The 16,090-nt window shown below is 42.6% G+C and overlaps 1 protein-coding gene across 1 annotated transcript in view; it reads right to left on the reverse strand.

The window, feature by feature from the left end:
- epha8 (eph receptor A8) overlaps positions 1 to 16,090 on the reverse strand; it is a 102,322-nt gene that overhangs the window by 14,150 nt on the left and 72,082 nt on the right. Inside the window, 1 exon segment of the mRNA XM_070444838.1 lies at positions 11,206 to 11,214. Within this exon segment, the coding sequence (XP_070300939.1) occupies positions 11,206 to 11,214 (9 nt within the window).

The following is a 16,090-nucleotide window of genomic DNA, read 5'->3' on the forward strand; positions in this document are numbered from 1 at the left end:
AATGACACATCTGAAATTGTCCAAGTGGAAAATATTTGTTTATCCCAGAGGCTGAAATATGACCAGAATATATCTGTAGATTCACTTTCCCAGCTAATTAAATGTCCTAAGTATAATAAACAGAAACACAATAAAACCAACAACTTAGAAAAAGGAGGAAAGAGAGAAACCTTTTTCTATAAATGGCAACACAATTTTCAAAGAGTAAGAAAATGTACAGACATAATCTGATGCACAGGCCAGGAGAGTAGGCTACAGTAATTGCTGATAATAACCCATCCGATAACTCCTGCTTTCCCAGTAGGTTTAAATCAATGGCATTGATAAAGTCATCAGAAAAAGAGTGCTACACAGATCTAAACGTGTTTTCCTTTGAAAATGCCTCGTAATTACAAATCAAACTAGACCAATGCATGGTGGGTAATGAGCATTAAACTGGTGTTAATTATCCGATTGAATGGCTGTCACCATTCAACCGTGTCTGATGGAACAGAGTGGAGAGAGAGATGGGAGAGGGGTAACAGGAGAGGAAGAAAGAGAGAAAGGGGTAGAAGAGCGAGAGAGTGATACAAAGAGAGAGGTGAGGACAGTCAGAAAGAAAGGAGCGAGAGAGGTGCACAAGGAAGAGGAGGATGAGGCGGAAAGAGAGAGAGAGAAACTGGCTAGTTTCAATACCTCACAAACAAAAGGAGACTTTCAAAGAAATGTAGGGAGAGAGAGTAGACTAATGCCTGAGGCACACAGCAGGCAAATAAGAGAGGGAGAGAGAGAGAAAAAGTGAGAGAGGAGCCTTTGTCTCCTCTTTTGAGTCTGTTTCATGACTCGCTGTGAAGCATCAGAGAGGAAATTAATCAAGTGTTTTTGATTATTTATTTAATTCAAAAGGACTAAGTGGGCTGTGAGAGATGAAACAAAGACAAGAAGCATGTACGTGTCACAGCTGCCTCTACTGAGCATAAAAACATATATTCTATATATTAAGTCATATTCATTCAACATGACAGTCTTTGATAAACAGTCTCTGAGWCCAGAGCAGTCCAGTCTAAATAGAAATTCAGGGTGAAATGGATGCTGTGTCGCATTGTCTAGCTATTATCTATCTATTGTACACAGCTACTCCCCGTATATCAGTTTGACAGCCTCAAAAGTGAGTGTAGTACAGGAGTGGATGCTGTACAGCACAACCATGTACAGTTGAAGTCGGAAGTTTATATACACTTAGGTTGGAGTCATTAAAACTCGTTTTTCAACCACTCCACCCATTTCTTGTTAACAAACTATAGTTTTGGCAAGTCGGTTAGGACATCTACTTTGTGCATGACACTAGTAATTTTTCCAGCAATTGTTTACAGACAGATTATTTAACTTATAATTCACTGTATCACAATTCCAGTGGGTCAGAAGTTTACAAACACTGAGTTGACTGTGCCTTTAAACAGCTTGGAAAATTCCAGAAAATTATGTCATGGCTTTTTGCTTGACATCATGGGAAAATCAAAAGCAATCAGCCAAGACGTCAGAAAGAATTGTAGACCTCCACAAGTCTGGTTCATCCTTGGGAGCAATTTCCAAATGCCTGAAGGTACCACATTTCTCTGTACAAACAATAGTACGCAAGTATAAACACCATGGGACCACGCAGCCGTCATACCGCTCAGGAAGGAGACGCGTTCTGTATCCTAGAGATGAACGTACTTTGGTGCGAAAAGTGCAAATCAATCCCAGAACAACAGAAAAGGACCCTGTGAAGGTGCTGGAGGAAACAGGTACAAAAGTATCTATATCCACAGTAAAACAAATCCTATATCGACATAACCTTAAAGACCACTCAGCAAGGAAGAAGCCACTGCTCCAAAAYCGCCATAAAAAAGCCAGACTACAGTTTGCAACGGCACATGGGGACAAAGATCGGACTTTTTGGAGAAATGCCTTCTGGTCTGATGAAACAAAAATAGAACTGTTTGGCCATAATGACCATCGTTATGTTTGGAGGAAAAAGGGGGAGGCTTGCAAGCCGAAGAACACCATCCCAACTGTGAAGCACGGGGGTGGCAGCATCATGTTGTGGGGGTGCTCTGCTGCAGGAGGGACTGGTGCACTTCACAAAATAGATGGCATCATGAGGTAGGACAATTATGTGGATATATTGAAGCAACATCTCAAGACATCAGTCAGGAAGTGAAAGCTTGGTCGCAAATGGGTCTTCCAAATGGACAAAGACCCTAAGCATACTTCCAAAGTTGTGGCAAAATGGCTTAAGGACACCAAAGTCAAGGTATTGGAGTGGCCATCATAAAGCCCTAACCTCATTCCTATAGAACATTTGTGGGCAGAACTGAAAGTGTGTGTGAGCAAGGAGGCCTACAAACCTGACTCAGTTACACCAGCTCTGTCAGGAGGAATGGGCCAGAATTCACCCAACTTATTGTGGGAAGCTTGTGGAAGGCTACCCGAAACGTTTGACCCAAGTTAAACAATTTAAAGGCAATGCTACCAAATACGAATTGAGTGTATGTAAACTTCTGACCCTCTGGGAATGTGATGAAAGAAATTAAAGCTGAAATAAATCTTTCTTTCTACTATTATTCTGACATTTCACATTCTTAAAATAAAGTGGTGATCCTAACTGACCTAAGACAGGGTATTGTTACTAGGCTTAAATGTCAGGAATTGTGAAAAACTGAGTTTAAATGTATTTGGCTAAGGTGTATAAACTTCCGACTTCAACTGTATTTCAAAACCTCTTAATACACGGCATCCTTGGTCAACGTAATTATTCATGCAGGTTTGAAATCATTATTTCCACTCAATACATCTTTCAATGTCCATAAAGGGCAATGTGTACCTGTTGCAACCCAACTTTGTTTTGAAATAGAGCTACAGAGAATATTCAAGGTGATATAGTGACAGTGACTGTCAAAATGTCACCCTCTATTTCTGTGATGATAGTGGGTGACTCACTTGTCCCCTGCCCTCCAAGTGTGATACAAATACAGCTCCATCGATCACATTTCAGCACACGCTCACAAAGGCCATTTCAGCAGGCAGGGGTCTGAAAGAGGAGACAGCTCCTGTGCTCCCATCAGTTTAACTCAACACAGTAAAGTCAGGGCAGGAAATCATTTCATAAAGTTCTCTAACTCCCCCTAGACCCAGGCTGGCTGGCAGTGCCTCAGTGAGGTCTTGTATCATGTTTTTGTACTGCCATCTTTAATAGCTGTTAGATTCAGGGTTGGACTTGGGTGGGCAGTATTGTTTAGGCCAGAGGTGGCACACACTCCATTAATAATTGACCCACTACCAACCACTCTTTATAACCAGTGTGTGTGCATGCCCATCCTTTAATACGAGATATATTGAATGCAGACAGACAGAGACCTAGACCGACAGAGTATTAAACATTAATAACATGGACTTCACTGTCAGAGAACAACGGGGCTTTGTGTGTGTGTGTGTGTCTGCGCACTGAGTAAGCCCTGTTGCTTTGTGCCATGATCTGAAAGCCTATAGCTGTCCGTACCTGCTGTGGAGATACGTGCCTGACCAATCAGAATGGAAATTGGGGGGAAGTTTAAGTGACACGACGTTGCCTCCTCTGGTCCAGTTATGATTAATTCTGTTATTGCTGCTCTCTCCCTCCCTCTCTCTCTCCCTCGCTCCCTCGCTCCCTCTCCCTCGCCTCTGCTTACTTCTCCCCTCGCTCCCTCTCTTATCAACAACATACAATTTCTCTCCTCTCTCTCCCGCTCTTTCTCTCTCTCCCTCCTCCTTCTCCCTCTCTCTCTCTCTCTTCCTCTCCTCCTCTCTCTCCTCTCCCCCTCTCTCTCTCTTCTCCTCCGCTCCTCCTCTCTCCTCTCTCCGCAGTCTCCCTCTCTCTCCTCTTCTCCTCTCCTTCTCTTCTCTCTCTCTCTCTCTCTCTCCTCTCTCTCTCTCTCTCTCTCTCTCTCTCTCTCTTTCTCGCTCTCTCTCTCTCTCTCCCCCCTCTCTCCTCTCCCTCTCCGCTCTACTTCCCTCCTCACTCACACCGCCTATGTCACAATGGCCCAGCAGTGAGAATCTTTTAATCTCCTCATCCCAGTTTAAAATGTTGGCCATAAAATAAGCGTCACACTTCTAACAATGAGGACCAGACTAACAAACAAAGACGGCTAATTAGTCCTGGCAAAATAACAACATTCCCAACTATGACACACACAAGCACAAACACACAGACACACACCCTCCCAATGCCCCCTTCTCTCCTCTCGCTGCTAGCAGCTGCTGTGGTTATCAGTGAGAATGGTGATTGTTGTTGTTGCTGTTTTAGTTTTCTTGTTGTTTTGTTTTGCACAACCCAGTCTGTCTAATGGGGGACCTGCACAAATTGCTATTGGCATGTCTGTGATACGTGTCCGTGTGCGTGTGTGTATTTGAGAGTGTATTTGAGAGAGGGTGAGAGGGTGTGTTTGTTTGGCTGTGGGTTTGCATGAGTGAGTTTAGAGTTGAGAGTTGAATAATTCCAACCAAACTAATGGTATTTGATAGGTTTATGATTAAATAATGACAATTAATTGATGAAATAATAATTTCCTTCCTGGGAGTTCACATGGAGGCGGAACACAGTTTGTATGGTGATGAAAGACTCTCCCCAAGGAGATGTTGACAGCTACTTGAGATAATGAGATCATACTGTATGTGTGTATGTGTGTGTGTGTGTGTGTACTCCCCTCCATGTGCATTAGAGAGTGATTTCCTGCCCCGAGGGTATCACTGTGTGTGTGGGAGTTTACGTGGCCATGTGTCAGCTAACTCAAAACAGAAGCACTGCTGATGATCACCAGTTGTTTACACGCTCACAGAAGGACACATCTAATTTGACAAGTTCATATTCCATTTCTCAGGAGATTTTTTTCAATTTGGGCTCGTATCATCTCAACTCTGCATTCCCCCTCCAGTTAATTTTGACAGTGATTATAACTATATGATACACTCAAGTGGACCTGAGCCAGAGAGTAATGAAGTTCTCACCTAATTATCTTTCGTTCTATCTATTACCTCATTTTAATGATCAGGTTTAGGCACTGGAAATACGACAACCATGATTATATCAGCCATTTATCTAATGTCCTCATTTAGATTTTAGGGTAAAGTGAAGATCATAACAGATCGAACTAGCTTCCCAGTCTGGTCTCACAGCAAAACATTATATTTAACAGAAATCTGTGTCACTCCATTTAGTATGATATGTTACTTTACGATACGTTACATTACATTGAACAGACTTTACATAGTACACGTAAATCCGGGACACTCAAATTAGTATGATGCGTTACATTAGGTATGGACAGTAGGTCACTTAAGGTAAAAAATAAAAGGAGGCTGGTTGGTTGTGGATGGGTGGGCGTATAATGTGAATGTCTAGCAACCCTAAGGTTGAGTGTTTGAATCTCATCATGGACAACTTTAGCATTTTAGCTAATTAACAACATAGCATATCATACTTAAGCAATCGAATGTAACATATCATACTAAAGCAGTCGAACGTAGCATATCATACTAAATGGGTAAATTGCAATCAAGACATTGTAGGACGTATAGGATACTATACGTCCTACAATTCGTATTGTACGACCGCTATTACATTGGTAGGCCAATGTAATGTATCCTAATGTAAAGTAACATATCATACCAAATGGAGTGGCATGAAGTTTTGTAAAATATAATACACTTTCCTCTGAGACCAAGTACAATTTAAAGTCCAATTTATCMAAAAAATATACAAATAGAGTTCTATTGTTCATCAGACCTGAAGATATTGCCACATTTGTCCGTTCCATCCTTTCTGTCAAGTATCAAGCGACTACTTATACAACAGTAGTGCCCCTCTGATGTCCCACTCCCAGCTGACTGTCAGGTGTTCCCCTCTGGAAGGACCCCAGGGACCCAGAGGTGCTTCAGGTGCTCCACCTTGACTCCCTGTCAGAGCAGGGCACACACAGCTCTTTGCCTGCTGTCTGACTGACTTGAATGTGTGAGCGTGTGTGTGTGTGCTTTTGTGCATGTGTGAGTGTGCGTGAGAGAGAGAGAGAGAGAGAAAGAAAGAGACACAGAGGGAGGGAGGGAAATGTTGACAGGCCAGTGAAAGGACAGGCAATATGAAAGGCCCCCTCCAGGGGTATTCGATCCTCTTTGTTTGATGAATTTAATAAATAATAAMTGCATATTAAATTCTCGTTGTTGACTCGCAGGGCCTTTCTGTGATATTTTCTACAGAGGCACATTGACAGATAATGATCACAATATGTGGCCAAGTGTCATACTGTCTCCCTCTTTCTCTCCTTTCTCTTTCCCTTTTCTTTCCACCACACCCTCGCTCTCTCCCTCTCTTTCTCCCTCTCTACCCTACAAGATCTCACGGTTTTACCAATTTGACTTCAGATTCCAACGTTTGTCTACGTTTCTCCAAAATGTCAAATGTAGAAGTTTCAACAGTTTAGTTTGAGATATGGTTACGTTTACAACAGAAACAACTTGACTGTTAAGTTTAGGCATTAATTCCAAAACGGTTAAGGTTTGGGATAGCGTAAAAAAAAMAAAAACAAGAGACCCAAGGAGCCGGAGCTTGTGGTTTAGCGCTCACCGTTGCCCCTAGTGGCTGGTTTTAAAGTAATCTCCCAACGTCCTGGTTACCTGGACAGACGTTGCATTTAATTTTGGATCTTGAGCGTTCTGGCTGCTTTACCCTCTCTCTCTCTCTCTCTCTCTCTCTCTCTCTCTCTCTCTCTCTCTCTCTCTCTCTCTCCTCTCCTCTCATGAGTGACCAGGATGAGATTGTGCTGACAGGAGAGTCAAAGAGGCCCCAAACAATCCTACAATCCCTCAGTGTCTGAAGGAGCCAATAATTGTTGTCTGCTAAGAGGGAAAAGTGACAAATTACAAGAGCTGCCAGCCGCTGTGACACACACACACACACACACGCAGCACACACCACACACACACACACACACACACACACACACACCACACACACACACACACACACACACACACACACACACACACACACACACACACACACACACACACACACACACACACACACACACACACCACACACACACACACACACACACCACCCACACACACACACAACAAACACACACAGAGAGAGAGCGAGAGGACTGAAAATGCAGTTCAGTCTGAGAGGAGCTGTCGGAATTGCCTGACAATTTATGTAAATATGAAAAACGAAATCTTTCACTATTATATTTTTAGGTCCCTTGGAAAGGGTAACCAAATAAAGCATTACAAAAAAAAGGCATACAGTGCCTTCGGAAAGTATACAGACCCCTTGACTTTTCCCACATTTTGTTACGTTACAGTCTTATTCTAAAATTGGATTCAATCTACACTCAATATCACATAATGACAAATTGAAAACAGGTTTTTAGAATTTTTAGCAAATGTATTAAACCTAAAAAAATGAAATATCTTATTTACATAAGTATTCAGACCCTTTGCTATGAGACTCGAAATTGAGATCAGGTACATCCTGTTAACGTTGATCATCCTTGAGATGCTTCTACAACTTGATTGGAGTCCAGCTGTGGTAAATTCAATTGATTGAACATGATTTGGAAAGGCAGACACCTGTCTATATAAGGAAGACGGTGCATGTCAGAGCAAAAACTAAAACACAAGGTTGTAGTAAATGTCCGTAGAGCTCCGAGACAGGATTGTGTCAATGCAGAGATGTGGGAAAGAGTACCAAAACATTTCTGCAGCATTGAAGGTTCCCAAGAACACACTGGCCTCTATCATTCTTAAATGGAAGAAGTTTGGCACCACCAAGACTCTTCCTAGACTAAGCAATCGGGGGAGAAGGGCCTTAGTCAAGGAGATGACCAAGTACCTGATGGTAACTCTGACAGAGCTCCAGAGTTCCTCTGTGGAGATGGGAGAGCCAGACAGATGCCACTCCTCAGTAAAAGGCACATGATAGCGTGCTTGGAATATGCCAAAGGGCCTGATTACCAAGCGTCACGCCTGGAGGAAACCTGGCACCATCCGTACGGTGAAGCATGGTGGTGGCAGCATCATGCTGTGGGGATGTCTTTCAGCGGCAGGGTCTGGGAAACTAGTCAGGATCGAGGGAAAGATGATCAAAGCAAAGTACAGAGAGATCATTGTTGAAAACCTGCTCCAGAGCTTTCAGGACTGGGGCGAAAGTTCACCTTCCAACAGGGCAACGACTCTGAATGTCCTTGAGTGGCCCAGCCAGAGCCTGGACTTGAACCCGATCAAACATCTCTGGAGGGACCTGAATATTGCTGTGCAGCGATGCTCCCCATCCAACCTGACAGAGCTTGAGCAGATCTGCAGAGAAAATGGGAGAAACTCCGCAAATACAGGTGTGCGAAGCTTGTAGCGTCATACCCAAGTAGACTCGAGGCTGTAATCTGCCAAAGGTGCTTCAACAAAGTACTGAGTAAAGGGTCTGAATACTTACGTAAATGTGATATACTGTATATATTTATTTTTTTGCAAAAATGTAAAGAAACCTGTTTTTGCTTTGCCATTATGGTGTATTGTGTGTCAATTYTAGAGGAAGGCTGTAAACGTAACTTAACAAAATGTGGAAAAAGTAAAGGGGTTTGAATACTTTCCGAATGAACTGTATATAGAGTCCCAGTCAAAAGTTAGGACACACCTACTCATTCTTGGGCTCTTCTTTATTTTTACTATTTTCTAAATTGTAGCGTAATAGTGAAGACATCAAAACTATGAAATAACAGATATGGAATCATGTAGAAACCCAAAAAGTGTTAAACAAATCAAAATATATTTTATATTTGAGATTCTTCAAAGTAGCCACCCTTTGCCTTGATGACAGCTTTGCACACTCTTGGCCTTCTCTCAACCAGCTTCATAAGGTAGTCACCTGGAATGTGTTTCAATTAACAGGTGTGCCTTGTTAAAAGTTAATYTGTGGAATTTTTTTCCTTCTTAATGCATTTAAGCAAATCAGTTGTGTTGTGACAGGGTAGGGGTGGTATCCAGAGATACTTCTGCTGCAGAGGATAAGTTCATTAGAGTTAACTGCACCTCAGATTGCAGACTAAATAAATGCTTCACAGAGTTCAAGTAACAGACATCTCAACATCAATTGTTCAGAGGAGACTGTGTGAATCAGGCCTTCATGGTCGAATTGCTGAATAAAAAACTCTACTAAAGGACACCAATAAGAAGAAGAGTCTTGCTTGGGCCAAGAAACACGAGCAATGGACATTAGACCAGTGGAAATCTGTCCTTTGGTCTGATGAGTCCAAATTTGAGATTTTTGGTTACAACCGCCGTGTCTTTGTGAGATGCAGAGTAGGTGAACGGATGATCTCTGCGTTCGTGGTTCCCACCGTGAAGCATGGAGGAGGAGGTGTGATGGTGTGAAGGTCTGTCATGATGGGCTATTTGTAAGGGCTATTTGACCAAGAAGGAGATTGGTGGAGTGCTGCTTCAGATGACCTGGCCTCCACAATCATCCAACCTCAACCCAATTGAGATGGTTTGGGATGAGTTGGACCGCAGAGTGAAGGAAAAGCACCCAACAAGTGTTCAGCATATGTGGGAACTCCTTCAAGACTTTTGGAAAAGCATTACTCATGAAGCTGGTTGAGAGACTGCCAAGAGTGTGCAAAGACATCATCAAGGCAAAGGGTGGCTTTATGGTTGTGTATATTTTGATTTGTTTAAAACACTTTTTTGGTTACTACATGATTCCATATGTGTAATTTCATAGTTTTGATGCCTTCACTATTATTCTACAATGTAGAAAATAGTAAAAGTAAAGAAAAACTCTTAAGTGATTAGGTGTGTCCAAAACGTTGACTGGGACTGTATATATTTTATATTAAAAAAATACAAAATGTATAAGAAAATTCGGACACTTAAATTTCAAGGGCCGGTTTTCCAGATACAGATTAAGCCTAGTCATGGACTAAAAAGCACTTTCAATGGAGATTTTCTATTGAGCTTGCTTTTTAGTCCAGCACTAGGCTTAATCTGTGTCTGAGAAACTGGACCTAAATCAATGATATATTGCCCTTATTTGGCAGTTATTTTAAACTCACATTGAAGGGATGCGGTCTGTAATGTTTTAAGCATTTAGCTCATTGTCTGAATAGGCAATTGTTCTCCATAATCAATAGTTGAATTCTTTGGCCAGGCAAGTCTAGCCAGGATTGTTATTCTATATGCTAAATATTTCATTCAGCGAAGGGTCAATTGTACAGTATGTCCCTGTGTTCTGTTTCCTCATTAAATAAAGTTTCCCTAACTACAGTACTAACCCTCGGGGAAACTGGTATCCTTAGAAAAAAGGAAACTAGATGAAATTCCACAACACAGGAATTTTAAACAGATGGTGATCCACTAAAATAAGACCTCACCAATTAGATTCACTTAAAATATGTGAAAATATGTTTGTCTGTGAAATAGAAGATCATATCATTGTTGCAGACATCATGTATTTTTTCACCATGTTTTCTGTCCAGCATGGGAATCAGTGATGTGTGTACTTGATCTCTTTCATAGATTCATAGATCTAATGCCATGCCTGCCTGGGACAAACAAAACCACTCTCACAATGTGTTTACTATTGCAGTGAGCTAAACCACTGAGGTAGGCCGGTGGGAGGATAAGGATCTCTTGCTTTCTCTCACTCTGCCCCTTTCTTTCCCTCTCTCTCTCATTATCTCGTTCTCTCTCCCTCCGCTTTTCTTGTCTGTCTCAGTGTCTCTCTCTCTCTCTCTCTCCCTCTCTCCCTCTGTCTGTTTCACTTTCTCGCTGTCTCTGTCTCTCTGTCGCTCTGTTTGTGTCTGTGTGTCTCCCCCCACCCTCTGTAACAAGGTCAGATAGGCTGGTTGACTTGAGTGAATGTAATCAGGCTAAGTGTGTGTGTCCCGTATCAGTGTGTCCTCAGTCGCTCTCTCTGTATCTCTCTGTATCTCTCTGTATGGGATTGAACCACTTTACTTCATTCTCCCCTAGCTGTCAAAAGCCCTGGGGCGGGCTAGCACACACACACACACACGCACACACGCACACACGGACACATCGGACACACACAACACACACACACCACACACACACACACACACACACACACACACACACACACACACACACACACACACACACACACACACACACAACACACACACACACTGCAGTGACATGCTCTATTTTGAATGTCACTTTTAGCGTGACAAGGGAGCTGTCGACCAGCCTTCTATATCAAAGTGAGGGATCCGTCTCTTCTCTCCTCTTCCATTCTCTTCTTTTCTTCTCCCTCTATCTTCCTCTTCACCTTCTTCTATTTCCTCCCTGACACTTTTTAGTGACATCACACAATCCTTCACGTAGAGATCTCATGCTCACACACATGCAGCACACATACAGTGGGGCAAAAGTATTTAGTCAGCCACCAATTGTGCAAGTTCTCCCACTTAAAAAGATGAGAGGCCTGTAATTTTCATCATAGGTACACTTCAACTATGACAGACAAAATTAGAAAATAAAATCCTGGATTTTTAATGAATATAAGTATTTGGTCAATAACAAAAGTTTATCTCAATACTTTGTTATACCCTTTGTTGGCAATGACAGAGGTCAAACGTTTTCTGTAAGTCTTCACAAGGTTTTCACACACTGTTGCTGGTATTTTGGCCCATTCCTCCATGCACATCTCCTCTAGAGCAGTGATGTTTTGGGGCTGTGCTGGGCAACACGGACTTTCAACTCCCTCCAAAGTTTTTCTATGGGGTTGAGATCTGGAGACTGGCTAGGCCACTCCAGGACCTTGAAATGCTTCTTACGAAGCCACTCCTTCGTTGCCCGGGCGGTGTGTTGGGATCATTGTCATGCTGAAAGACCCAGCCACGTTTCATCTTCAATGCCTTGCTGATGGAAGGAGGTTTTCACTCAAAATCTCACGATAGATGGGCCCATTTTTCTGTCCTTTACACGGATCAGTCGTCCTGGTCCCTTTGCAGAAAAACAGCCCCAAAGCATGATGTTTCCACCCCCATGCTTCACAGTAGGTATGGTGTTCTTTGGATGCAACTCAGCATTCTTTGTCCTCCAAACACGACGAGTTGAGTTTTTACCAAAAAGTTATATTTTGGTTTCATCTGACCATATGACATTCTCCCAATCTTCTTCTGGTCATCCAAATGCTCTCTAGCAAACTTCAGACGGGCCTGGACATGTACTGGCTTAAGCAGGGGGACACGTCTGGCACGGCAGGATTTGAGTCCCTGGCGGCGTAGTGTGTTACTGATGGTAGGCTTTGTTACTTTGGTCCCAGCTCTCTGCAGGTCATTCACTAGGTCCCCCCGTGTGGTTCTGGGATTTTGTGCTCACCGTTCTTGTGATCATTTTGACCCCATGGGCGAGATCTTGCGTGGAGCCCCAGATCGAGGGAGATTATCAGTGGTCTTGTATGTCTTCCATTTCCTAATAATTGCTCCCACAGTTGTTTCTTCAAACCAAGCTGCTTACCTATTCAGATTCAGTCTTCCCAGCCTGGTGCAGGTCTACAATTTTGTTTCTGGTGTCCTTTGACAGCTCTTTGGTCTTGGCCATAGTGGAGTTTGGAGTGTGACTGTTTGAGGTTGTGGACAGGTGTCTTTTATACTGATAACAAGTTCAAACAGGTGCCATTAATACAGGTAACGAGTGGAGGACAGAGGAGCCTCTTAAAGAAGAAGTTACCAGGTCTGTGAGAGACAGAAATCTTGCTTGTTTGTAGGTGACCAAATACTTATTTTCCACCATAATTTGCAAATAAATTCATTAAAAATCCTACAATGTGATTTTCTGGATTTTTTTTTCTCATTTTGTCTGTCATAGTTGAAGTGTACCTGTGATGAAAATTACAGGCCTCTCTCATCTTTTTAAGTGGGAGAACTTGCACAATTGGTGGCTGACTAAATACCTTTTTGCCTCATTGTATGTGTCTCTAATACGGTCATACATTTGACAGGAGGTTAGGAAGTGCAGCTGTTTCCACCTCATTTTGTGGGCAGTGTGCACATAGCCTGTCTTCTCTTGAGAGCCAGGTCTGCCTTCGACGGCCTTTCCCAATAGCAAGGCTATGCTCACTGAGTCTGTACATAGTCAAAGCTTTCCTTAATTCTGTCACTGTGTACTCTCTGTTTATGGTCAAATACAATTCTAGTTTGCTCTGTTTTTCTGTCAAATTGTTTCCTATGTGTCAAAAAATTATATTTTGTTTTTCTACTTATTTGGTTGGTGTCATGCACTGATCTGTTTCACCTGTCCTTGTGATTGTCTCCACCACCTCCAGGCGTCGCTTATTTTCCCTGGTGATTTTATCCCTGTGTTTCCTGTCTCTCTGTGCCAGTTCGTCTTGTATGTTCAAGTCAGCCAGCGTGTTTTTCCCGTGCTCCTGCTTTTCTATTCTCTTTTACTAGTGCTCCCGGTTTTAACCTTTGCCTGTTTTTCTGGACTCCATTCCCGCCTGCCTGACCATTCTGCCTGCCCTGACCTCGAGTCTGCCTGCCATTCTGTACCTCTGGAACTCTGAACTGGTTTTGACCTTTTGCATGTCCACGACCATTCTCTTGCCTTCCCCTTTTGGATTGTTAATAACATCTTGGACTCTAACCATCTGCCTCCTGTGTCTGCATCTTGCTTTATAGTTGGGTCTAATTGTTTTGCTGTCCTGGGGCTCTGTGGGGTCTGTTTGTGAACAGAGCCTCAGGACCAGCTTGCTTAGGGGACTCTTCTCCAGGTTCATCTCTCTGTAGGTGATGCCTTTGTTATGGAAGGTTTGGGAATCGCTTCATTTTAGGTGGTTGTAGAATTTAACATCTCTTTTCTGGATTTTGATAAATTACGCGGTATCTGCTTAATTCTGCTCTGCATGCATTATTTTGTGTTTAACGTTGTACAAGGAATATCATTTTGCATAATTCTCAATTTGGTGTTTTGTCGCATTTTGTGAATTCTTGGTTGGTTAGCGTACCCCAGACTTCACAATCATAAAGGGCAATGGGTTCTAAAACCAAAAATGATGCAGAAAAATTAATCCATGCTTTTGTTCCTTCTAGGTTAGACTACTGCAATGCTCTACTTTCCGGCTACCCGGATAAAGCACTAAATAAACTTCAGTTAGTGCTAAATTATCCATACCTTACTCCAGTGCTAGCCTCCCTACACTGGCTTCTGTTAAGGCAAGGGCTGATTTCAAGGTTTTACTGCTAACCTACAAAGCATTACATGGGCTTGCTCCTACTATCTTTCCGATTTGGTCCTGCCGTACATACCTACACGTACGCTACGGTCACAAGACGCAGGCTTCCTAATTGTCCTTAGAATTTCTAAGCAAACAGCTGGAGGCAGGGCTTTCTCCTATAGAGCTCCATTTTTATGGAATGGTCTGCCTACCCATGTGAGAACGCAGACTCGGTCTCAACCTTTAAGTCTTTACTGAAGACTTCAGTAGGTCATATGATTGAGTGTAGTCTGGCCCAGGAGTGTGAAGGGGAACGGAAAGGCTCTGGAGACGAACCGCCCTTGCTGTCTCTGCCTGGCCGGTTCCCTCTCTCCACTGGGATTCTCTGCCTCTAACCCTATTACAGGGGTGAGTCACTGGCTTACTGGTGCTCTTCCATGCCGTCCCTAGGAGGGGTGCGTCACTTGAGTGGGTTGAGTCACTGACGTGATCTTCCTGTCTGGGTTGGACCCCCCCTTGGCTTGTGCCGTGGCGGCATACTTGTTTGTTTACATGGATTTTATAATGTTGTATATTTTTCTCCCAACACCACTTTCCATTAATTTGTATAGCAGGCCCTCATTCCAAATTGAGTCGAAAGCTCTTTTGAAATCAACAAAGAATGAGAAGACTTTGCCTTTGTTTTGGTTTGTTTGTTTGTCAATTGGGTGTGCAGGGTGAATACGTGGTCTGTTGCACGGTAATTTGGTAAAAAGCCAATTTGACATTTGCTCAGTACATTGTTCTCGCTGAGGAAATGTACGAGTCAGCTGTTAATGGTAACGCAGAGGATTTTCCCAAGGTTGATGTTGACGCATATCCCACGGTAGTTACTAGGGTAAAATTTGTCTCCACTTTTGTGGATTGTGGTAATCAGTCCTTGGTTACAAATATTGGGGAATATGCCAGAGCTGAGGATGATGTTACAAAGTTTAAGTATAGCCAATTGGAATTTGTGGTCTGTATATTTTATCACTTCATTTAGGATACCACCAACCCCACAGATCTTTTCAGGTTGGAGTGGGTTTGTATTTTGTCTTGTAGTTCATTCAATGTAATTGGATCAACTTTAATAGTTGATTCTAAAATTTGTTTTTGATCATGTACAGTACCAGTCAGAAGTTTGGACACACATAATCATTCAAGGGTTTTTCTTCATTTTTACTATTTTCTACATTGTAGAATAATAGTGAAGACATCAAATCAATGAAATAATACATATGGAATCATGTAGTAACCAAAAAAGTGTTAAACAAATCAAAATATATTTTATRTTAGAGATTCTTCAAAGTAATCACCATTTGTCTTTGACAGCTTTGCACACTCTCTCTCAACCAGCTTCACCTGGAATGCTTTTCCAACAGTCTTGAAGGAGTTCCCACATATGCTGAGCACTTGTTGGTTGCTTTTCCTTCACTCTGCGGTCCAACTCATCCGAAACCATCTCAATTGGGTTGAGGTCGGGTGATTGTGGAGGCCAGGTCATCTGAAGCAGCACTCCATCACTCTCCTTCTTAGTCAAATAGCCCTTACACAGCCTGAAGGTGTGTTGGGTCATTGTCCTGTTGAAAAACAAATGAATGTCCCACCAAGCACAAACCAGATGGGATGTCGTATMACTGCAGAATGCTGTGGTAGCCATACTGGTTAAGTGTGCCTTGAATTATAAATAAATCACAGACAGTGTCACCAGCAAAGCACCCCCACACCATCACACCTCCTCCTCCTCCGTGCTTCACGGTGGGAACCACACACGCAGAGATCATCCGTTCATCTACTCTGCATCTCACAAAGACACAGCGGTTGGAACCAAAA

The sequence above is a fragment of the Salvelinus sp. IW2-2015 genome, linkage group LG1 (assembly GCF_002910315.2).
Source record: "Salvelinus sp. IW2-2015 linkage group LG1, ASM291031v2, whole genome shotgun sequence".
NCBI lineage: Eukaryota > Metazoa > Chordata > Actinopteri > Salmoniformes > Salmonidae > Salvelinus > Salvelinus sp. IW2-2015.